This window comes from Podarcis filfolensis, assembly GCF_964270895.1.
Source record: "Podarcis filfolensis genome assembly, chromosome: 4".
In the NCBI taxonomy this organism is placed as follows: Eukaryota; Metazoa; Chordata; class Lepidosauria; order Squamata; family Lacertidae; genus Podarcis; species Podarcis filfolensis.
In genome coordinates, this window is record NC_139607.1 from 6,994,771 (window position 1) to 7,018,740 (window position 23,970).

The 23,970-nt window shown below is 41.7% G+C and overlaps 1 protein-coding gene across 1 annotated transcript in view; it reads left to right on the forward strand.

The window, feature by feature from the left end:
• The window catches only part of LOC310761237 (uncharacterized protein), a 161,618-nt gene that overhangs the window by 123,394 nt on the left and 14,254 nt on the right, over positions 1-23,970 (forward strand). Inside the window, exons 5-6 of the mRNA XM_083611103.1 lie at positions 5,917-6,062; positions 22,901-23,107. Of these exons, the coding sequence (XP_083467229.1) occupies positions 5,917-6,062; positions 22,901-23,051 (297 nt within the window). The 3' untranslated portion in view covers positions 23,052-23,107. The remainder of the gene's footprint in view (positions 1-5,916; positions 6,063-22,900; positions 23,108-23,970) is intronic.

Genomic DNA, 23,970 nt, shown 5'->3' on the forward strand with positions numbered 1-23,970 from the left:
ATTCCAAGCTCAGCCAGCATTAAGTTCACAACCCCAGCTCAGCCTAAGGCGTAACTTGCTCAGCCAAAACGGCAGCTCACAGTAAGCCCCCCAAAAGTGGTGTTCCAGGGTAATTGGGGGTGGGGGGAAGTTTAGATAGATTCAAACATGTTTAGTTCAATCACGTGATCTGGCAACCACATAAAACACTATTTTAAAAGCTTGCTTTCCTTCTACCAGCTTTAAGGAGAGAAGTACGAGGAGCCCCACAGCAAAACCTTGTAACCTGGTGTTCTGGTATTAAGTTAAACCCCATATTTAAGCTAGTGTTGTGCCTATGTTCTGCCAAGTGATCACATCACGGTGAAATGTTGGGGTTGTGTCACACAAAACATCAGAGCCGTCTTTCCCATTGGGCTTACTGGCGCGTTGCGCCAGGGTGCTGGCCTCTCAGGGGTGCCCCAGTGAGTGGGGGAGCTGTGTGGCTTTGCCAGCAGCCTCCCCTTTCCCTGAACGCCCGCCAGCTGTGCTCCGCCAACCATATGGCTGGGGGGCATGCAGCTTGCCTCCCAAGTCCCTGGGGGTTTTGCTTTCCTCCCGCGGAGGCTTGGGAAGGAAGCTGCATGCCTGCCAGCCATATAGTTGGAAGGGTGCAACTTCCTTCCCAAGCCTCCGCAGGAGGAGAGTGATCCCCACAGAGGCTTGGGAAAAGGTCAACAACTCTGGGAAACGGGGGGTGGGGCACCGGAGGGATCTTTGCACCACGGCGCCGGATATGCTTAAGACGGCCCTGCAAAGCATCACCCTGTGTCATGACTTCACTTCTTTTGTAACTTTCACAGACTTTGCAGCTCACAGAAAATCTTACTGCAGTGCATTAAGGGAATTTTCCCCACATTGCCTGAAGAGCAACACAAGTGCCCTTCTCTTCCTCAAAACCAGACAGCCAAGCACCAGAGATTAGGAGAGAGTTGTCCAGATGACCAGGTCGCTCATTGGATGAGCAGGGAGGAATCGGTAGCTCCCTTCCTTGGGTGATGCGTGTCAAGCATTTGATGAGCAGGAAGCAGCAATACAGGGATCAGCTCAGCTGTGTGTTTCTCTGTGTGTGAGGGTGCATGTGCACCCTTACTGTGCATGTGTCACACCCATACTGACCCCAGAGGGTCAGCCAAGGGTGAATGCCACCCTCATACGAAAAAGGTTAGCCATTCCTGGCTTAAATACTAATACAAAAAACTTGTTTCCTTTTTTAAAATACAAAGCTAAGGCCATCTTATTGTACTAAAGCTAAATTCTCCAAGCTGAGGGACTTAGTCTGGTGCCTGGAAGCCAGTGGGATATTGGTCCTCTTGCGAAAACACCATGCAGTCCTTTTGCTGTGCGGTTGTGGAATCACTTAGGGTGTCCCTGAAGACAGCAGCAAACATTTCCTTATCTCATTTCTCAGCTCAGTTCTGCAATTTGAACCATTATGCTTCCCATTTTGAAGAAGAACCAATGTATGCATATCACTCAAGGGCAACAGTCTTCATTACTTTCCCCTTGATGACTGAAAGTGTTAACCAGCTCTACTGAAAAGCACTGTGTGTGCCCCAAGATGATGTGGACATCCTATCTGGGCTTGATGGCCTAGTAAAAAAATGCGAGCCGACTCTTGAAGTTGCAGTTTTCAAATCATGAACATGGATGTGTAAATCAGACCATATGCTACGAGAAACGTTCCTAGCAGAGGTAATGATTAAGCTGAGGACTGAGATTAAAGGTACATCTATCTCAAAGGTGAATCCGCTAGGATAATTGAAATTTCGGCACAATTTAAATATGGATGCTGAGCACATTATCCATGTGAATTACCATGTACCAGCCATTTAATTTAAATTGGATCTTCTTGCTTGTGTGTGCCATATTAGGATGCCAGTATAGTTCCTGCCCAGGCCAGAGCCCTGGCATGCTAACAAGCCATATGCAAGGTAGGCCACCTGGATGAGTGCAGAAGGTCTTATCTGTCACTTTTTTTTATTACTGGAGTTCAGGCATGAATGCCAATGCTTTTGTTAGGCAGACTGACACCCCCCATGCGCAAAAAGGAAGGTACCAACAGACTCAGGAGCTGTGAGCATACTCAGTGGCCATGAAATAGTCAGAGTCTGCTAGCAGGCGTGGAGGAAGGAGTAATGGAAAACTATGTGGGAGGAGGACTGAAATGGAGTATGCTGGCAGAGGGCATGGCTGACTCTCCAAAATGAGCAGTGAACTGGAGCACTCCACAGGCAACAGGCTGTTGCAGATCTCATTTGTTGGCCTGTACCAGGAGTAGGCAATGTGGTGCTTCTCCCAATGTTGTTAGACTACAACTCCCATCATTTGTCACCACCGGCCATTATGGCTGGTGCTAATGGGTGCCACATTGCACCCATCTGGTCTATACTGTGAATGCCCATTGCTTTGCATTATGTGGCAGTATGAGCCCTGCCCTTTGGATGAATCAGGCCAAAAGTCCATGAAATCCAGCATGGTGTCAGCCAGTGCCTCTGGGGAGCTCAGAAGCAGGACTTACAAGGCAACCCAAACTTCTGCCGGTTTGTCCTCCCATCTAGTATTCTGATCTGCCTTTGAATGTGTAGGTTCCACTTAGCCATCACAGCTAATAGCTGTTGACAGAGCTCGGCGTATGTATGCATTATGGATTTTTCTTTTCTGCACCCCAAAGATTACTGCAACTTTTCAAAGAAGTGAAATAAAGAATGACAACCTTGATTATCTAGCAAAAACATAATTGTATCATATTATGTGAGAAGTGTTTGGAGATGGTGTACAAGATAAACAGTAAGACTGAAGGGTAATTACCACATTATTATTCTGGCAGATGTGTGTATGCCCAACCCTGGCAAGGTTTGGTCCCAAAGGAATCTTTCAAATTCTCTGGGAGCTGAATTTATGGCAGCCTGATTGATTGCTTATCCTGTTGAAATTATAGCAGGATGCTTTCTTTCTTTCTTTAGCTATGATCTGTCCATTGAACGGCGCTGTTCATTAACAGGGTGACATGCCGATTCCACATTCCTTTGCGTTTTCGCAAAATGTCACAACTGTTAACAATATTTAACAACTGTGGCAGAGTGAGGAATGAGAGAAAGCTGGGCAGTTCAGAAGAACCGAGGCACTGAATGTGGATGGTAGGCAGGGAACAGGGGGGAAAGGAGTTTCTCAAGCTTCTGGTTCAGGAAGCACCCAGTTTGGCCAAATGGATATCGGTGGCACACTTCACTCTTGCAGTTGAGGAGCTGGCTGATCAGATATGTACCTTGTGGTTGGAAAGAGACAAGCTGAAAGCAGCAGCTGCTGCTGTAAACACCACACAAATTCCAGGTATATACACACCACTGCTTCAGCCAATCACAGTTCCCTAATACTTGAGCAATACTTGTGTCTTCAGATACCTCTTCATTGTATTTCCATCTTACATGTTTAGACTTACAAAATCTTAGATGTACTCCGAAATAATTGTGCGAAGCAGCCATTTACATGGTCGTTCATCTACATTTATTAGTGGTTGACTGATGCCTTTCTGTTGTTTTCCTCACTTCTCCCTGTTAGGTCCCCCTCTACATACCGCTCATCATTTCTTTTTGATGCATCTGCAGAGGGCAGTCCTGCCAGCAGGACTCCTAGCCAGCACCCGAAAAAGGAAGGTTCAGTGTCCTTGTTTTACCTGCAGGCACTTTCCTTCAAGTGACAGCCAAAAGACATAGCCTTGGGGGTGTCATCTGTTGTTTGGCTATTAGTTATGGGCTGCAGCAGAAGAGATGGTAGGAGGTTAGAAGGCCAGACTTTTGTAGAATCCCCAAATTGACGTTATAATAAAGGTCCTTCCACATAATAGATGTTTTTTGTTTGATTTGCTTTCTAACACCAGGTGTTTTACTTAGCACTGTCTCTGCACGAAGTCCGTAACTGAAAGCAGAAGCCCAGGGAATGCTGGACACAGTATCAAAATGGGACAGAAGATTTTGATTGTGTTTTGCAAGCTTTTAAGAATGTAAGAACTGCCCTTCTGCAGCCTTCTACCTGTGTGGCACGTTTTGCTGATGGCACAAGATGGTACCCCCTCCCCATTGCACATACAGAGCCCACTTCAATGGTAGCAACAGGATTAGGTTAAAAAAAAAAAAAGGATCCCTGGATGGTTAAGTCCAGTCAAAGGCAACTATGGGGTTGTGGCGCTCATCTCACTTTCAGGCTGAAGAAACCGGCATTTGTCTACAGACAGCTTTCTGGGTCATGTGGCCAGCATGACTAAACCACTTCTGGAGTAATGGAACACAGTAATGGAAGCCAGAGCACACGGAAACATCATTTAGCTTCCCGCCACAGCGGTGCCTGTTCATCTACTTGCACTAGTGTGCTTTCGAACTGCTGTGTTGGCAGGAGCTGGGACAGAGCAACGGGATCAACAGGATTAATGGCCCCCACCACACCTGATTGCAGTGAAGTAGTCATTGGGGAGGAGGATAGGCCACTGGCACACATAGCTCTGTCCTTCAAAAGAAGAGTTGCAGCCAGGGGAATCAGAAAAGGTGGGAGGCTGCATCTATTGCCCCTGGCATCTGTGACCTGATGCACCCCCTGTTGTAGTCCCGTGCTGCCCAGCCACGGCAGAGCTCAATGGCAGGAGAGGCCAGCCAACCAGCAAAGAAAGGCTCAGGGGGGTACTTGCCTGGAGGCAAAGTCGGTATGCAAGGTTCAGTCTAGTCTTAAGGTCATGAGTATCTCAGTTTACGTAGTCAGATGGTCTGGGGGTCAAGGAAGCCAAGAGTCCAAGGTCACAAGAAACAGCAAGATCTAGCCAGGAACAACAAATGTTGTTTCCAGCAACTGACTGAGGCTGGAAACCCAGCTTAAGAAAGCTGGAGCCAGCTGGTTCACATCAGGACCAAGAAGGCTGATCAGCAGCAGGTGGAGTCACACTGCCTTCTGCTTCTTCAGGCTGCTGCTCAGCAAGTGAAGCCAATTCCTGGTCCATGAAACTCCCCTGATTCTGCCAAATGCCAGACCAAACACCCATCAAGTCCAGCACCCTGTTTCCTGTAGTGGTGAACCACTTGCCTCCAAAAGGCTCAGAAGCAAGGCAGATAGCAAAAGTCCTTCCCTGATGGTATATGGCCAGATATACTGCCTTTGTCTACACAAGTCCCCCTTAGGTTAACTATTATGTTTAATTGCCATTTGTGGCAAAAGGGTGCTATGTGAAAGCTGTAGCATTATCACTGAACACTTTTAGACTCCACAGTGTTCTTTCTCAGGGAAGTATAAATGCTTTGGCCGTAAAGTGTGGCTTCTCCCTCTCACTGCCTCCTTTACTGAGCCCACGCAATAAGTCAGTTTTGGGAACTAAATTTCTCACTTCCAACAGATGTGTGGAAAGAGTGGCATTTGTAGGAACAGGTCTTGCCAGAAAGTAGGACCAAGGTTTTGGCCTCCTACTGCCTTCTCAGACTGTCTCTATGGGGACAAGTGATGACCATTTAGTGGTAACCATTTAGCCAATCTTCAGATGCTCATTTTTTCTAAACCTTTTCCATTTCAGGAGAACTAACACTTAGTTTCATAATTAAATATGGATTGCAACTGTGCCTGTCTTGATCTCTTGTGCTCATTAGATGTTAATCATAAGAGAAGTGAATTTCTTCTCCTTCCACCGGGTTTTGTACAAGGTGAGGTCAAGTACTACAGGGTTTTGAAGGACAGTCATTGATCTTTGCCCATCATAACGCACTCCTGGCTTGCAAGCAGCTTGCATGATTGACAGGGGTATCTGATCCAGACTGACCTGGTCCCTAGTGAGAATGCACCAGAGAGGGCCTCGTGGAGGCAATGTTGTGACATATTGTACATTGAAAGAACCATCTGCTGACAACCTTTGTTGCCTTTCAGATGCACACCAGCATTTCACTGGGGACTTCTGTTGAATGGTCCCTTCGCAGAGGTCAGGAAAGAGCTCCGATCTCTGATGATGATCTTTTAAAAGTAATGTGCCCCCAAGTGCCTGAACGTGTAGAGGCAGCTGCAGGGAAACAAAGGTAAGAATCGGGTTTCTTCTTCTTCTTACCTAACTATAATTGCAGAATAAAAGAAAACTTAAAATATTACAGCACACCCAGATATTTTAAATATTTCCAGCATGTTATTGGTGCATTATAATTTCTTTATTACAAGGATGCTCATTTGATGGTCCCATGCGCAGTCCTAGCCCTAGAATTTTATTTGCAAGCCCTGCCCATTGATTTAACCCAGCAAATATTTAATCCCATAAACCTTTGAGTCCACACCCAAACACCAAAAGGTTCAAAATGTTTGATATTTAAACATGGTAAGCATCTAGTAAAGACATTTTTTGGCCCAGGTGTTTCCTGACTCTTAAAGATTGGTCCTTGTTGTGTTTATCTTTAAAAGAAAGATTGCCCCACGTTGTCCCTGAATTCTAGTTTTTAATCACATTTTTATTGGCTTTTATGTTATAGATCGGTTTTTATGATACTATTTTATTTTTCATGTTGTATTCTCCTTAGAGATTTTATATACAAAATATTAAGCCATTTATAAAAGCTTTTAAATAAAATAAAATGTGTGTAAGACAGAATACATGTTTTAATGTCATCTTTCTCTGAGTTTTGTATGACATTCCTCAACAGAGAGCCACACTTTCTCAATTACACAGATTTATATTGTGAGGACTGATAATCTCTGAACACTATCTGGAAAACAGATCACCTCTTTCAAAATTATTGTTAGTTTGGTTTTTTGTTATAAGACAAGCCAAATTCAGCAGTCAGAATAAATTATGTAACTGACAATAGTATATTAGACTTTATTTCCTTGCTTTCTTTTGCATAAAATGGAATCTTTTGTCAGAATTTGCAGTGGTGGAGAGAAGGGAGATATCTGACTCCTCAAGCATTGGTGGACCTTAGGCTGAGATAGTAGACATTGGCTCAGTACAGGGGCAGACCATGGTGTAGATTGGTGGGCGACAACATGTGGCACCATTGTGAAAGCTTCTGCACTGGCTGCCCATATACTACTGAGCCAGGTTCAGGACCCTTATATTAATTTACAAATCCCTGAACAACTTGTGTCACCTTCGGGATTGCCAGAACTCTTATATCTCAGGTTAGTCATCGGCAGGAGTGTCATTGGTTGTCCCCTGAGCTGGTGATGTCGAGGTTCATTTGACATGGATATGAAACTGGGTCTTTAGTGTAGTCAGCCTTGACCTGCAGCGTGTTCTTCCAATAGAGATTCAGGAGTCATATTCTATTTTAACCTTCAAATGTTTGCTGAAAACTGCCCGGCTTATGCAGATGATTAGGAGAATATTTTTTGGAACAGTTAGCTGATGAGCTCTGATTTTAACTTTTATGTGGTTTTTATTGTGTGTATGCATTTTTGTATGAAATTGCTTTGATTTTTTAAATGAAATTGTGGTACACAAGTATTTTTATAAATGAAAGAAACTGTTAAAACTGTGTGAGGGGTAAAGGCAGATGAAAGGGGAAGACCCTAAGCAAAGAAAAACCTCAGAAATATTGTCAGAAAAATATCTCAGAAGAAGTTTTGGCTCAGCTCTACTGGTCTTTGTTTATTATATATACACTGTCAGTGGTTTTCTACATGTTCGGCTTGAGTAGGAACATCTTGCTTTACTTTACATTTCTTGTATGAGATGGCATGTCTGCAAATTTCACTTTCATGTGAAATGTCAGTAGCAACTCTGGAATAGGCAAGGGGGAAATGTCTCACAATGACCCTCATCACCACCTAAAGTAATGGGTGAATCATTGCTAAGTTCAGGCACAAGGAGACTTAAAGGTCATTTTTTTAGGTGTAACGGAATTGGCAAACATAGAAATAGCTTGGGGGGAAAATACCTAATTCTTTTCTCTCAAAAGGCAAACCTCACCTTTATGCCTCTTCCAGTGTGGCTAACAGAGTGTTTGCTGTACAATATAAAACATCTGCACTGTTATGCTGCTATGGGGAATTGTTAAAAGTTGCTGAAGCAAAAGGAATAATACACTTGAATACTAAACGCTGCTGGAGAACCGCAGGGCATGCAAACAACCCAGACTGACAACTATGGTGTTTATCAGAATGCTCACTAACCTGAGTTACCCTGGTCTTCATTACTGCTATTGGAAGAAGAAGAAAAACCTTAAAAGATTTTTTCAAAAAAGAAAGGGTTATTACAGAAATTGAACCTTAATTGGAACTAGTACAATTTGCAGGCCAGTAAGCCAAACACAGACCAAAAGCCATGTATTGTAGCCTGCTAGGTGCTTGAGCCCTGCAAACCCATCTTTATCTTGTCCCTGTTTATCTTGAGGTTTATCTTGTCCCTGGACTCAGCTATAAAATGTTTGAAGAAGAAGAAGAAGAGTTTGGATTTGATATCCCGCCTTTCACTCCCTTTAAGGAGTCTCAAAGCGGCTAACATTCTCCTTTCCCTTCCTCCCCCACAACAAACACTCTGTGAGGTGAGTGGGGCTGAGAGACTTCAAAGAAGTGTGACTGGCCCAAGGTCACCCAGCAGCTGCATGTGGAGGAGCGGAGACGCGAACCCAGTTCACCAGATTACAAGACTACCGCTCTTAACCACTACACCACACCATAGGTGTGTTTTAAGTGCAATATACAATGCATATACAGATATGCAGATGACACAACCTTGATGGCAGAAAGTGAGGAGGAATTAAAGAACCTTTTATTGAGGGTGAAAGAGGAGAGCGCAAAATATGGTCTGAAGCTCAACATCAAAAAAACGAAGATCATGGCCACTGGTCCCATCACCTCCTGGCAAATAGAAGGGGAAGAAATGGAGGCAGTGAGAGATTTTACTTTCTTGGGCTCCATGATCACTGCAGATGGTGACAGCAGCCACGAAATAAAGAGACGCCTGCTTCTTGGGAGGAAAGCAATGACCAACCTAGACAGCATCTTAAAAAGTAGAGACATCACCTTGCCAACAAAGGTCCGTATAGTTAAAGCTATGGTTTTCCCAGTAGTGATGTATGGAAGTGAGAGCTGGACCATAAAGAAGGCTGATCGCCGAAGAATTGATGCTTTTGAATTATGGTGCTGGAGGAGACTCTTGAGAGTCCCATGGACTGCAAGAAGATCAAACCTCTCCATTCTGAAGGAAATCAGCCCTGAGTGCTCACTGGAAGGACAGATCGTGAAGCTGAGGCTCCAATACTTTGGCCACCTCATGAGAAGAGAAGACTCCCTGGAAAAGACCCTGATGTTGGGAAAGATGGAGGGCAACAATGGGACACTAGGTGGCGATGGTGAGCCTTATGGAAAAGTCTATGTATTTTAAAAAATACTTTAAAAAAGGCATTTCCAGCATGGTTTTAATATGTGTGTAGATTCCACCCCTTTTGGCTTCCATGTAAGGCTTGTGTGCTGCATTTTGCTTGGCGCATTAGCAGTTAGCACTCTGAAGTTTTTTACAGTCAAGCAATGTATAACTTTTATGAAATATTATGGGATTAAGTTGTAATAAACCTGGTATAGGCCTTAAAACAGGCAACCCTAGATCTTATTATGCTACTGTCTTTGAGTTACGCAAAGTTCCTGACCACACAATCTTCTGACTTGCTTGCCTTTTCTTTTCTGAAGAATATTTGTGCAACAAAATCAAATCTAGTCCTGATATTGCCTGTGGGTACTCCTAGAGAAAACCAGAAGCCCCACATGCATCTTTCAGCCTTTGCACAAACATGGTAAGCCCATGCGCAGCCACAGGCAATTGTGTATGTAGACTACCAGCATCTGGGCCTCTGTCTTACACATCCATGGCCCAAGAAAGGGTCGATGACTATGCAAACAATACATTAAGAGAAGCACTTGCTAATGTGTTAGAAGATGCATTATAGATGTGTAGTCAAACGGAATGACAAGTAAAGGATAACAATACAATCTGTTCCTAGTAACCTTATGGCTGCACAGAAGGGAATACTGAGCTGCATGTACCAATATGCTGATGATATTATTAAAACGATTATTCATTCAGCTGAAGGGTAACGAATTGAGACAGGCATGAAAAAGACTTTTACACTTTTGCAAGGTGCAATAAATTCAGACTTCCGTTTCGGTCAGTTAGCCTCCAGATTGTAAAAGATCACAATAGCCTAGGTAGGCTTATGTTGGCAAAGCAGAAGAGTTAAGTTGCTGGAATAGCTTCACTGAACTGAATACATTCAGTTATCTTTCAGGAGAAGCTTTTCGAGAAGTCACTTTATCCTGTCTTGAAATCTTTATCTAGCAAATAAATCCTCTCCCAGGTCAAAATGAAAAGAGGAAAGACCTTTTCTCATAAGTGTCAGGACCAACACCCTGATAACCGCACCCACACCCATACTTTGGGCTTGCCCCTGTTGACAAACTGTCAAACTTAAGCTTCTCAAGATTAGCTCACTTGAACCTTGGCAGGGGGCATGCGGACACACCAAACACAACATTCCTCTGTGTGCTGCCTCCTCCTATACCACACGAAGTTTTGAAGGCTCATGGTAACTGCATTGAGTTGAACAGGGTTAGAATCCCCTGCGGTCAGACTCCTGATCAGAGGGAGCATGCCAGCCGAATCTCCCTGCAGGTCTTTGTGATCAATGTGCAAATGGGAGAGGAAGGGCAGGGTGGCACAAACGGGAGGCAGACCCAGCATGCGCACGGCCACATCCCCAACCCTGCCTGTGCCCTCATGCATTCTTCTCAATGCTTGAAGTGGGAATTGACTGAGCAGTCTCTTTTCAGTATGTGTCAATTTCACAACTGTTCCTTTCATTTGCGTGCAACCAGGCAGCTGGAGCTAGCTCCCATTTTTATTTCCCCCAGTGCCCTTGAACTAGCGTCACGCTGAGGAAATGTGGTAAATTTAAAGAGTGCTGAGACTCAGCTGCCCAGCACTGCCACCATGGCCAGGTGTCCACTGACAGAGGGAACACACCAGGGTGCACTTGCTTTAATGTACATGGCATTTAAATGCACATTGTCATACTTTGCATGTAACCATTTGGCAGAACAGGGAGCCCCTAAAGATGGCCAAAGTACCATGAGGCAGTCATTTGCAACATCTTGACAAGCAACATGAAGAACTGCACCACACTTCAGGTGCAAATGTCTGACAGAATAGTCACTTGTATTGAACCCGACAAAGAATTTACTGAATAGTTGCATGCACAGTGTGGCAAGCTGGTAATTGGTTGTCTGTGTTCAGCTATCGCTGTCAGAGGTTTTATACAACCTCAGAAAATATAAATAGTCCTTGGAGAATCATGGAATACAATAGATGCAATTCCTAACATGAAGGTTTGTAGCTCGGGGTGGAATGATCTGTCTGAAGATCAAATTCCCCCTTCTCCTTCATGCTGCTTACATTGTTGGGTCTTTTTAAAACATTTATTTTAGCTTTTTGTTTTGTTTTGTTTTGTTTTGTTTTGTTTTGTTTTGTTTTGTTTTGTTTTGAAAATGTATAACGCAAACTGCATCATTGATGCTGGCACAGAAATCCCATGGGCAATTTCCTGGAAGCAAAAGATTTCAGGTGATACAATCATAGCGGTGGAAAGTGACTGCAAAATAATGTTATTATTGGGGGGGGGGTAGACTGTATGTGAGATCTAACACCAGGATACCGCAAGTGTTAAAATATAGGCCAGGTTAGCTTTCTGTGTTGAGGTGATAGCCTGGGTGATAGGCCATTATGGGAAGGAAAGGAAGGGGCCCTGCGTGAGACAGCAAATGGCTGAGGTCGCGGTTACTTACAAAGCCAGAGTTTGGAGTTGAGTTGCAGTGATGTGCACTAGAAGCAAAGCAGCAATCTGGGGAGCAAGAAGCAGAGCAATGATTGATTTCTGTTTGAATCCAAGGCTGTGGCTATGGGAGAATCAAGACCCTTTTGGGAGAAACAAGACCCTCCATCGCAGGCTCAGGTTGTATATACATATGTGTAAATGAAGCATATATCACAAAGACAGCACAATCTCCGCTGTGCCTCACTCCCAAAGGAAACACGAACCCCGAGTAGGTGCCTGAAAGCCCTGGAATCTAGCACCGTTTGGAGACTGGAGTGATGTGCAATAATAATTTAATCCAACCCACTGCCCTAAAACATCATTAGCTAACACCAGGATTACATGATCCTGCGTTGTATCTGAAGATCAAATGCATGAGGAAATTAGGCAGAAACAAGCCTAGGAAGGGAATTCAGATGAGAGAGAGAAATTAATCACCACCGAAACTAGATAGTTAATTGTATAACTTACTATGCAATTGGGCACTGAAGCAACAAGTAGGGGAGCAGAATGTGTTTAGAAGTGTCTGTCTTCTATGGGGATTCTGAGCACCTGAAGAGGGCTTAAGGCTGCAGTTTTAGGCATACTTGGTTCTTAGCTAGGTTTCATTTATCTCCAAGAGATTTCTATAATAGCATAAACATGTTTAGAACTAGGTTTTGAGACTAGAAAACCTCCAATTAAATAGTTATTTCATTCCATTTAGGAATTGCATCCATAAAATATATCAAAGCAATTCCACAGTAGCAACAATCAACAATAAAACAATGAAAAGGGGTTCCATTTCTACAAGCAATTAATAACAATTCCATATATGAAAAGAAAAAAAAGAAAAAAACCCATTTCATATTCGAAAACAATTCACATCCTGTAGAGATGTCAACTGGAATAAAGGTCTCCACTTAAAAGGCTTGCTGAAAGATCTTCAATAGGCAAAAGACAATACACTCACAGTCCCACAAAAATGCATAAATCAAAATTACAGTGTTCAAGAAAAGCGCTAGGAAAATGCATTTCAAGACATAAACGGCTGCTTGCTGGTTCAGACGTGGCGTCATCTAGCCCACATTCTGTTTTGCAGGGGCTGGCCCTTCCATTAGGCAGCATGAGACAGCTGCCTTTGGGTGTCACGAAAGTGCAACAAATTCTTAGTCATTTAATTTACCAGGATTGTATTTTTATAGCCAGGGAAGTGGAGAGGTGCTTGTGAGATTTTCTGTCTCAGGTCTCACAACCACTAGCCTTAGATACTTATGCGCTTTGACTTTGGAGGCAGGGAAATACAATTTGCTCCTCCTCTGGATTTAAGATGTCTTGGACCAGCCTTGGTTTCTACCAGTGACCAGCCAGGTGGCTTTGGAACTTGTGTCTTGGTGTTTTCCTCCATCTTTATGTCTAGAGATCTTTTCAAGGCCATTTAAGCAGCCTTGCAGGACATCTTCAGAGAAGAAAAGGCTAAAGAGTAAACCCTACACAAATCTGGAATCCCTAAGATGATTGGATGGCGTCTTGTATGCCTTCTTCTGGCAACTCCTGCAGCAAAGCTGGGCCAAACATATTGCTCTGCTTTCCTTTGGACCACATCAGTGAGGCAAAGGGGAAGGGCCTTGTCATCCGGGCAGCCCAGGAACCTCCCTCCATGGCTTCTGCCCAAAATAGCTATGGCCAACCAGCAAAACACAAACAAATAAGGGAGCAAAATAAAAATAAAAATCCTTCCAGTAGCACCTTAGAGACCAACTTAGTTTGTTAATGGTATGAGGTTTTGTGTGCATGCAAACTTAGTTGGTCTCTAAGGTGCTACTGGAAGGATTTTAATTTTTTTTGTTTCAACTATGGCAAGACCAACACAGCTACCTACCTGTAAATAAGTGAGCAGACAAACTCTGGCTGTTTGGATATCTGAATCAGTCATTTGTGTCATGAGGTTTGGGTATAATTCTTTGTGTTCAGATAACAGATGTCAGATAATGAATGTTCCAATAGCAGGACCTGCACGTATAAAGCTGTTTCATGTGTGCACATAGACAGTTCAAATATTACATTTGAGACTTCTGGGTAGTGCATAGTATGACTCTGTCTTACCAACTTTTCTAGCATCTTTGCTGAGTGATTTGCCTCAAAGATTTGTTCCTTTCCTTAGGATAGTAGTTAATTGATAAGCTGAGAGTGCATTTCTTTTATAAGCTATTTGCACATTTTATTGGGCATTAAATGACATCATGGTACCCAAATGAAAATGAGCATTTGTAAATATGCTTTGAGATTAAATAAAAGCTCCGCATTAACAGCTTAAATAAATTACCTGTTTCTTTTTAGAACATTCACATGAGGGCAAAAGAGGTAGTAGATAGTGACACTGAATGTCAAATCAGTCCTGCAAGTGATACATTTCATGCTTTTTGTTTTGATGCTGTTACATGCTCCCCACTTCGCTAAGTGGTAGGGGGTTCTGGGGCAACATTACAAGGTTTAGAAGTTTACTTTGGGTGAGAAAGCCTTCTAGAGAAGATGGGTATCATTTTTAGAGCAGTTGCTTATTTACAAATATACAATCAGAGCATGTTGGAAGCAAAGATGCACTCTGACATAAGGCAGCGAATCCCAGAATCACAGCACACTACACAAATTTTCACGGCAATTTCTAGCCAGCTCCAACTAGAACTCTCTCTGTGTCAGTTCAAATGCCAAACCTACAGCCCTCTGTATCTGTGCCTCTCTCTCTCTCTCTCTCTCTCTCTCTCTCTCTCTCTCTCACACACACACACACAAACACAGTCTTTTTCTCAAACCCCACACATCCAGGTATATCGCCTATTTGGAGAACTATCAGTAGCCATTAGCAATCTTTTGTCAACACTCTGATCACCATTTTCCATTGTGACCAGGCTAGTCGAATTCACAGCAATACTTAATTTTATTCAATCTTTATTTTCATTTTCATCAAATTATGTCTTCTGACTAGCTCAGGTCTGTGCAACTTACAGCTCTCAAAGTTGAACTCAGCCCATCAACCATATTGTGTGGCATTCCAGGGTCCTGAACGCTTCTCACAACCCAAATCTCACTGTATCTCACTCCTAGGAAGGCAGCAAAAGCTCTTGTTGGACAAATTTTGTGGTTGGTGGGTCACAAATTATGCAAATCTGAAATAGGAGAACCAGGTGTTGAAGACTCTGAATGGCACACTTTCCATTACTGCAAATGAGAATGGAATATGTGAAGCTATTGTGATTCTGAGGACTATGGTCAAATCCAAACAAACCAACAGGGAGATAGCTTGTCTCTAGCACAGGATTTCAACCTCTCATTTCTGAGTCACAGTGCTTGCTGATTACCCTGAAACTGCTCTTAAAATCCCTTCACTGGACAAGGTCCAATGGCTGAAGCTCCATGTATGTTTCTATGAGCACCAAGATGAAAAATGGTGAGATATCTTTTTTAAAAATGTAGTAAACAGTAATAAATATTTGTAAAATTAAAGTAGGGTTTGGATAGGTAACTTTTGTTCCATAAAATACCAGCTACCTGGCACAAACCAAGGGAAATGCTATCTAAAATCCCAAATGATTTTTTTAAATTTAAGATATTTGTTAGGTGTGTGTGTCAATATAGATCTTATGAAAGAGTTATGTGTGTGATGGCAGGTAGATAAAGCTGCTTATTCACATGCCTGCCTCCTGCAAAAGTCCTACTAGTCCCAGAGAGATGCTCTTTGTGCTGCTTTGGAAAGCAGTCATAAGCAGTGCAACACTGATTTCTCTAGCATGGTACAGTTGTGCCCTCTCCTGCTCTGCTCTTTTAACAAACAAAGTTGTCTTTGTGACACTGGTTCACCTTTAAGAAGTATGTGCATAGCGGAGGTGATGTTGACTTTGTATAACATAGCTAAGTAGATCTCCTTCTGGTTCCTTCCATCTTCAAGATTTTTCTATTATTTATCCCTGACAGGTAGGCTTGATTTTGTTCACCCTGGCACAATTAATATGTAGATCCTGCTCACATCCCCACATACAAGTCACACATCACAAAATATAAGTAGAATTGCTGTCTCAAACTTGGGACCTTTCCATCTGTGGTTGAAGTAGGAAACAAAGCAGCCAGAGTTCTTCCAGTCTGTTCCTGCACTGAACCTGTTGTCCAGATCCATTCTTGCTTGCTGAGATGGGCATCACCCCAGGTTACTCCTATATAGCAAGTGACCAAGGCCCAAGGTTAGTCATACTGCATGTATAAATTATGTACATTAATCATGTGCCTTTGGATTATATGTTTCAAATCTGTATCTTTTTAGAGTTTTCTTCCTCTCTAAATAGTACCAGAAGAGTTCTCTACTGGAACGTGATAGTGGTCCATCTTAATTTAAGTGGGAAACAAACATCATAAACTTTGAATTAAGAACCCTGGATTCAACAAGGATAAATTAATTATTGCATACTATAATTCATAGGTAAATCCATAGTGCCCTACAATTAATGTACACAAAGTATTGGAGGGTTACAAAGGGTACAGACCATGAAATTATACTCATATACTCAATTAACACTCACATCACAGTTAATTATGGTGAGGACATTTTAACAATGCCCTTTTCAACCACCTTGTGAAGGTTCCTTGATATGTGTGAAATAAATGATTCCCCAAGGGTGATTAAGGAAGGTCTCTCTTAAGTTTGCCGATGCTGACAACTTTTCTAATGGATGTTATCAAGCATGGAATGGCAGCATACGTTCATTTGACTGGGTGGAGGGATCAGCCAGTCCTTCAGCATCGATTATCTGCTTACTGGCATACACACAAAGAAGAAACATTCTTATGTAGCAGAAGCTTTTAATGACCTGAAACGTGAAGTTCCATTGATTAGGACCTATTAACAGAAGCAAATTGAAAATCTGAAGGTGGATTGTGTATGTGTGCTTTGAATTGTGCTCCTGGAAAGTGGTTGGAGAAATGGCTTCCATGAGAAACAACAATTCACAAGCTTGTAGCATCATACTGAAAAGTGCTGAAAGCTGTGAGTTGATAAATGGCATTGGCCAGGTTAAGATGGTGAAGCAGCCATTTTCCCCTTCTAGGATGGCCACAGTTTGGCCTCATTTCACACTTTTTTGTGAACTGGTTCTTAATGATGCTTTACTTCTTTCCTTTTATAGATGCGTGCTTAAGGGGGTTTGCCAATTTTAGAAATGTTTCCTTCATTCTTCATTTAAATGTCACATGAACTCTAAATCATTACCCTAACTCAAAAATCTAATAGCTGATGTTGGATAGCAATTTAGCGTTTCGTACATTTTGCGATAATTTTACAAATTCATTAAATCAATGGCTAGTTTTAAAAAGCAGACAATTTTATGTCTAAATCTGATATCATGGTCCAAAATCCAGACTGCAAACATTGTGAATTCTTCAAATTAAAATTTCTCAGAATACGATTATAGATCAAAATGTAAATGGGTACGACAAGCAAATACAACAGCAACAAACACATAGTAGGAGTGGGGGAAATTAGGGTTGCACAGTTCCTGGAAAGGTAAGCGAATCAAAGTGAATTTTTCAATTCTTTAGCTTTTGTGATACAGTTGTGTACAGTGTGTGTGTGTGTGTGTGTGTGTGCCCATGTGTATATAACACATACAAAATTGCATCATGTTAGGGGACATTGCTTGCAAAAATGTGGATGTTAGGCAAAAGTGTATATATACATAAATGTGTATATTGTGGAAATGTGCACTACAACGTTGATGATTATTTTATGAGGAAGTTTTGTTATTGAAAAAACCCCCACAAAAATCAGAATGTGGGAAACCGATGCCTGGAAAATTTAAGAGCTGGGAGGAACAAAAATTTGTCCATCTGTAGTGAATAGTACATAAAGGTAAAGGGTAAAGGGACCCCTGACCATTAGGTCCAGTCATGACCGACTCTGGGGTTGCGGTGCTCATCTCGCTTTATTGGCCGAGGGAGCCTGCGTACAGCTTCCGGGTCATGTGGCCAGCAGGACTAAGCCGCTTCTGGCGAGCCAGAGCAGCACATGGAAATGCTGTTTACCTTCCCGCCGGAGCGATACCTATTTATCTACTTGCACTTTGATGTGCTTTCGAACTGCTAGGTTGGCAGGAACAGGGACTGAACAATGGGAGCTCACCCCATTGCGGGGATTCAAACCGCCGATCTTCAGATTGGCAAGTCCTAGGCTCTGTGGTTTAACCCACAGCACCACCTGTGTCCCAGGAATAGTACATACATGGGTCCAAAAAACATTTCATCCTTACAACTAAGTTCTCAATTGCTCTTTATTTCCATTTTACACAAGGAGAACCGAAGCTGAAAAAATTTAACTTACCTTGTTTCTACCTGGGAAATTGTGCCTCTGTTGTTTTTTCAACACTTGTCTCCCAGCCAAAATCTTCCAGATCTGTGTCTTAGCCTTCACATTTCGAATCCATCAAAATGGACCCCTTTTTTGTTCTCTGGAGTCTTGGAAAGACTTTTCATTATGCCATACATGCTACAAAGGACTACAGGAAGTAAAGTCACCTGCCAAAGAGGCTAAAAAAGGAGAGTCTATTTTGTCTTAACAGATGCTGCTGGTGATTAATTAGCTCCTTTCCATAGCTGTCAAGTTATGCAGTTTGACTCTATGACACATGACTTTGAACCTATTCACCTGAGTATATATGCACAGCTCTGCTGTTCAGTTGATATATTCCTTTCTTTTTCATTCTTGTGAGAGAGGGGAAATGAAATGAATATTTTCATCAAGGTAATGGCTTACAGTTCATGGCTGGCTTGCAGAGGTTGCACACCTGACCTATTTTCCAATAAGACTAAAAGCAAATAAGGTTCTTTAGTCCTTCAGCGCATGACAATCATGCAAAAGAGTATCAAATCGATAATAGGAATCTAATAATTTAATTGACTGTAGGCAAAATGAGAAAATAAAAATTTCCAGTTTCCTTTGTCAAAATTTCGTGAGGACAGTTTATGTTTCTACATTTTTTTAAAAAAAATCAATATTTTCCCCGACAAATGTATTGAGCAAATCCTCATTGGGGGGGAAAATGAGACTAACAAACAAGCAGCTATCATGGAGGTTGATAATGAAACCAGTCACACCTGTCATAAAAAAAAATATCAATCTCCTTTTATCACTAGCATGATTTATTATATGTAAAACCCTACTAAGATATTTTTCCCATTTAATAGCCTTCAGTTTTCACTGAATTTCCTCAAGGTGCATTTCTGCTCAGTCTGACTCACCTTGATTTGATTTTATTTATTTTTAGGCCAGTGATATGCAGGACCTCACCCACAAAGTTTCATTAGTTTGATCAAACATCTCCACAAAAGTTTCTCTGTCATTTAAAATGAGGAAGAATCTCTGTATCTGCCTCAAATTCAGTTGGAAGGAAATGAAGTGGTAACTCCAGACGGAAAAAATGAAGTCTGCTCCACGAGCAAATAGTGTAGTTTGGGCATTTATATCAGCACAGAGTACATACTATGGAGAATAATTGCTAAGAGAAATACTGCTTGACTCATAATACAGCAGAGAATTACAACCCGGACAAATTCATATATTGAACCAGATATTAATCAAATGGTGTTGTGGCCATCAAATGATAAACTTGCATGTGTGAACCAGGCATTAGTCACTGGCATTTCTATTTCTGAATTTTCATGCAGCGCCGCAGCATTGTGAAGAGATGATATCTAGTGGGAGAGATTTAGAAAAAGCAACCAATAACTCAGTGGCAGATGGAAGGCAGCAACTTCCAGGAAGTGACTCAGCTCAACAGCAGGGAAAACAGAAGAGACTCAGAGCAGAGGAAATTAAGTATGAAATGAACCAAATAAACCTTTGCTTCATATAGGCATGCGTCAATTCACCTCAAGGGGGCTCAACCCTTTTTCGGGCCTCAGACAAGGGTGCTCAAAGGACCAATGATTTGCTCCAAGACACCGTGCTCAAAATGTTGGGGAATCCTCAACTGCTGGTCACTGAGTTCTGCAGCTGCTGTCTCCACGTCCTTCCCTCTCAAGGGCCAGCATGGGTGATAGCAACTGTGGAGGCACTGAGGGACGCTTGAAGTGCGGTTGACTAGGACTTGGACCATAACACTCACCAAGCATGACTATATTAGGCCCATAACTCCCTGCAAACTCCTTGATAAAGTAGCTGTGATGTCCCTATCTCTCTATTATTCCTGAATTGTTCTTGAAATATGAATAGAGCATCTGCGCCCTCTCAGCGTGAAGAGATTCTGACTGCCTTTTGCCTTTTTTGTTAGGCTGGAGCTGAGAGGCCTAGCTGTTCTGTTCTGGGCTTCTTCTCCTTCCCACCAAACACAAAAGCTAAAGGAAGTCAAACTTAGAGTTCAGTTGCCACCTCCCTGCAAGGTTGAGGAGGGATGGCGGGGAGAGAAGCAGCCAGAGTGGACTTGGTAGTATCTGCATCTGTGTCTCCTCAAATGGAAAGTCAGATTGGTAATAGCCAGATAACGGAAATCATCAAAAGTTCCTAAGAAGGTAGCAGGGCTTACATGGAACATTGCTTTATTGGAACATATGATCAGACAAAGACATGCAGCTTAGGGTGAAGCCCAATCAGAAAGTTTGGGTGTGGACTGATTTCAATTTTTAAATTATATAAATAGTGAGAGTCATGTAAGTACTCCTTCCATGACTCACTCCTTAAAACAACCAAAATGCTTGGGCTGCATAGACCTATCTTAAAATCTTGGCTATATGTAACTGCATCTCTGTAATTTGTTTGTTTATGATAAATCAATTAAAAAAATAGATTGGAAAAGAAGAAGGGGAAGTCAGAATAGATTTTTTTAATAACAAAAAAAATATATCATCATTTCTTTCATTTTCATGGGTGTTCGCATGCTCATAAGCACACAAATTTCACACCTGAAGTCTTTCATGTGGATAGAACATAGGATCCTGGGAAGAAATTTAGCATTTAAATTTCTATCCCACTAGGAATATGTCCCACTGTTTCTATGACACAGATTAATGACACTTTCAGATAATTACAGCTAAACTAGGTTCCCTTTCTCTAGCACGCTTAGCAAAGGGTTCATCAAATGCTTCCTTAGTGGTGAGAGGAATGATAGATTTGTATTCCATTATTCAGACTCCCAGAAAACTTTTTTTAAAATAATAATAATTAAAAAATAAAATCATGATTGAACCTGCTCACCCCTCCTTCAAGATTTCGCAGTATCCGGCCAATTCCCCCCCCCCCCCATCTCTGTAAGCGTTACAGAAGTTAGCTTACTGGTGCTCTGTGATTTTACATGCAAATCTGCTTTAGCCATGAACTTCCAGATAGCAGTTTGCAAAGCTGTAAGAAAAGATAAACAGTTTATCCAGTTTAATGATATTTAATGCAGATGTCACCACAATGGTGGCTGGTTGGATCTGTGTCATTAGAATCAAAAGATATGCATGGAGGTTTTTTTTTTACTGCTCTCATTACTGATGCTAAGTCCAAAGAGTGTTGATATTACATTGCTAAAGCAGAAACTAGAAATGAAGACTGGGGTGGGGGGTGGAATGAACATTTCAGTTAGAACCTTAACATAAACTAAAGGGAGGGAGGAACTAGCCCAGAGCCAAAGTTAACCTTTTGTCTTTTAGTCATTCCAGTGTGGCAGCTACTGCTATACAAAAATCATTTCTTTGGATTTTCAATGTACTTTTGAAATCTAGGCCGTTGTATTAGAGTACAAAGCAGGTAATAAACAGCAGCTTTATCTTTCTGTTTTTTACAAGAAGTAAATGAAGTCCTTTGAAATTAGACATATGAAAAGCAGCATCAAATACGTGCCTTTTGTGTTTATGTAACCCAAGACGATGTAATTTGCACATGAGCAATTGCCTGTACTTTCTCAAGGTCCTTCTATTTTAGAATGTTCAGTTTCTAGAGATTTGATAAAGCTGTTAAAAGATGTCAAACAGCTTCTTATGCAACTTGAATGCTGGAAAGATGAATAAGAGGCATACTGCAAATTGCATAAAGTTTGGGTTCAAACAGAGTGCTTTGGAGTCAATCTGGTTGCGATGTTCAGGACCCTTGCAAGACATTTCTTTAATCTGCTTGAAGTTCTTTTTTTTTACTCCCCTCTAAGATCCTCTGAATTTATTTTACTCTCCCCTCCCATAAATTCAGCTCAATATTTTGATTTAGGAGAAATTCATTGGCAATGTCAGGATGTTGCTCAATTCAGAACCTGAGGAAACCTCTGCGAAAGTGGTCCAGAAAAACTAGAAGAATCTGGCATAGTTTCAAGGCTTCATCTCATGGATGTCTCACCTACAGATGTAAAATTTCTGGAAATGTTGAAGCTGGGAGGAAAAAGGGCTTTGGGTTTTTCCTGGTACCTTGGTTTACAACCATAATCCGTTCCGGAGGTCCGTTTGTAAACCAAAACAAGTTGGAACCCAAGGCGCGCTTTCGCCAATGGGGCCTCCAAAAAAAATTTGTTCGTAATCCCCCCAAAATGGGTTATGATCCAAAAAAAAGGGTGCAAACCGGGACACGCACTTCCAGGTTTGATGTGTTTGTAATCCAAGACGTATGCAAACCAAGGTACCACTGTATATGGAAATTTTCAGGAAAAGGGGGTGGGGTGCAATCCTTTTTTAAAAGTGCTCTTCACACATCAAAAATCACTTTGTTACTTTTAGAACATAAAACACATTCTGTAAAACTTGGTTTGCTTTACAGTTATCATGTCTGGTATATTAAAAGTCCAGTTTATTCTATGCCAAACAAAGTGTGGAACTTTGGAAGCAACTTAGAAGAGGTTATTTTAAAGGTCTAACAGCCTATATTTCCACACTTTGCTGCATGTTTTGCGATTTTAAATCTCTGCTGGGGCTCTCTCTAGGCAACCAGGGAATTCTCCTTTTGTTATAGCTAGCATTGATACTTTTAACCAAATAACAATTACAAAAACCAACAACAGCAAACAATGGGGTGTGTCTTAGTTTTTGATCAGCTGACTTCCACTGGTGCTGGGTGGCATTCTTTGCTGATTCCTCTGCAGTTTCCTGCGCTCCCTTAAAAACTGCTCTGGATGTGGTGCAGGAAGAGTGGGGGGCTGCAAGAAGACTGGGGAGTTGGCAGAAATCACCACCCTGACCCCTTCCTTCTTGAGAAGACTGTTGGATCCTGGTTCTCTGCATAAGTGGAAGTAGCCCTACCATTTGCTCAAGAGGATGGCTGGATCCCATCAACTGGTTATTCAAACCAGGTAACAGAAGAAGTGTATGTGCCTGCAGCATGACCCCGGTCTTTCAAACCATGATTTGGGGAACTGGAGATGTCACATTCATGGGAATTAAATGTTTTAGTTTAGTTGGGTCACTATGAGCTATTGGCTATGTGCACTTATTTAAGATAAACTTTTTAAAAAGTTATTCCGCCCAAAACTTATTAGGAGCTGTTACCCCAAAAGTCTGCAAAAAAAAAAAAAAGTTGCTGGAATTCAACAGTATATTTCCATTGAAATGTGGAATAATTAGTATCCATATAATACAAAAGGCCCATTTTGTGCACACCTTAAAGCAAAGAGATTCACAAAGAATAAGTTTGTAATTTGATACCTTAGGTGATATACTATTGCCCTACTTGTTACTATTTTTCCACAAAAGCATTTTTAAACTCTTCCTTTACACATCAAGAAGATTAACTCCCAAACATATTTTCAAAATCACAGATAACTACTTCTTCTTCTTCTTCTTCTTCTTCTTCTTCTTCTTCTTCTTCTTCTTCTTCTTCTTCTTCACCCAAATCACAGTTATTTGAGACGAAGGGGAGAAAATGAAAACTGCATAATAATTATATGTAGATTGAAATCTCCTTCTCATAAAATTGTTAATGCTTGAAGAGAGACAGAGCTTATTCTTGGGAAGAAAAAGTACAGAAAATCAATCAGTCCAATTTAGTAACAAAGTTCCTTATCAACTCCTACTTTTGGAATTAAAATATATAATACCAGTCAAGCAAAACTAGTCAATAAAGATTTGTAGATTCCTTTTCTAATTGCACCAAGGCCACAAAGAGCCACCGTACATGGATCTCTTAAACACAGGATAGGGAATGGCTGTTGTCTGT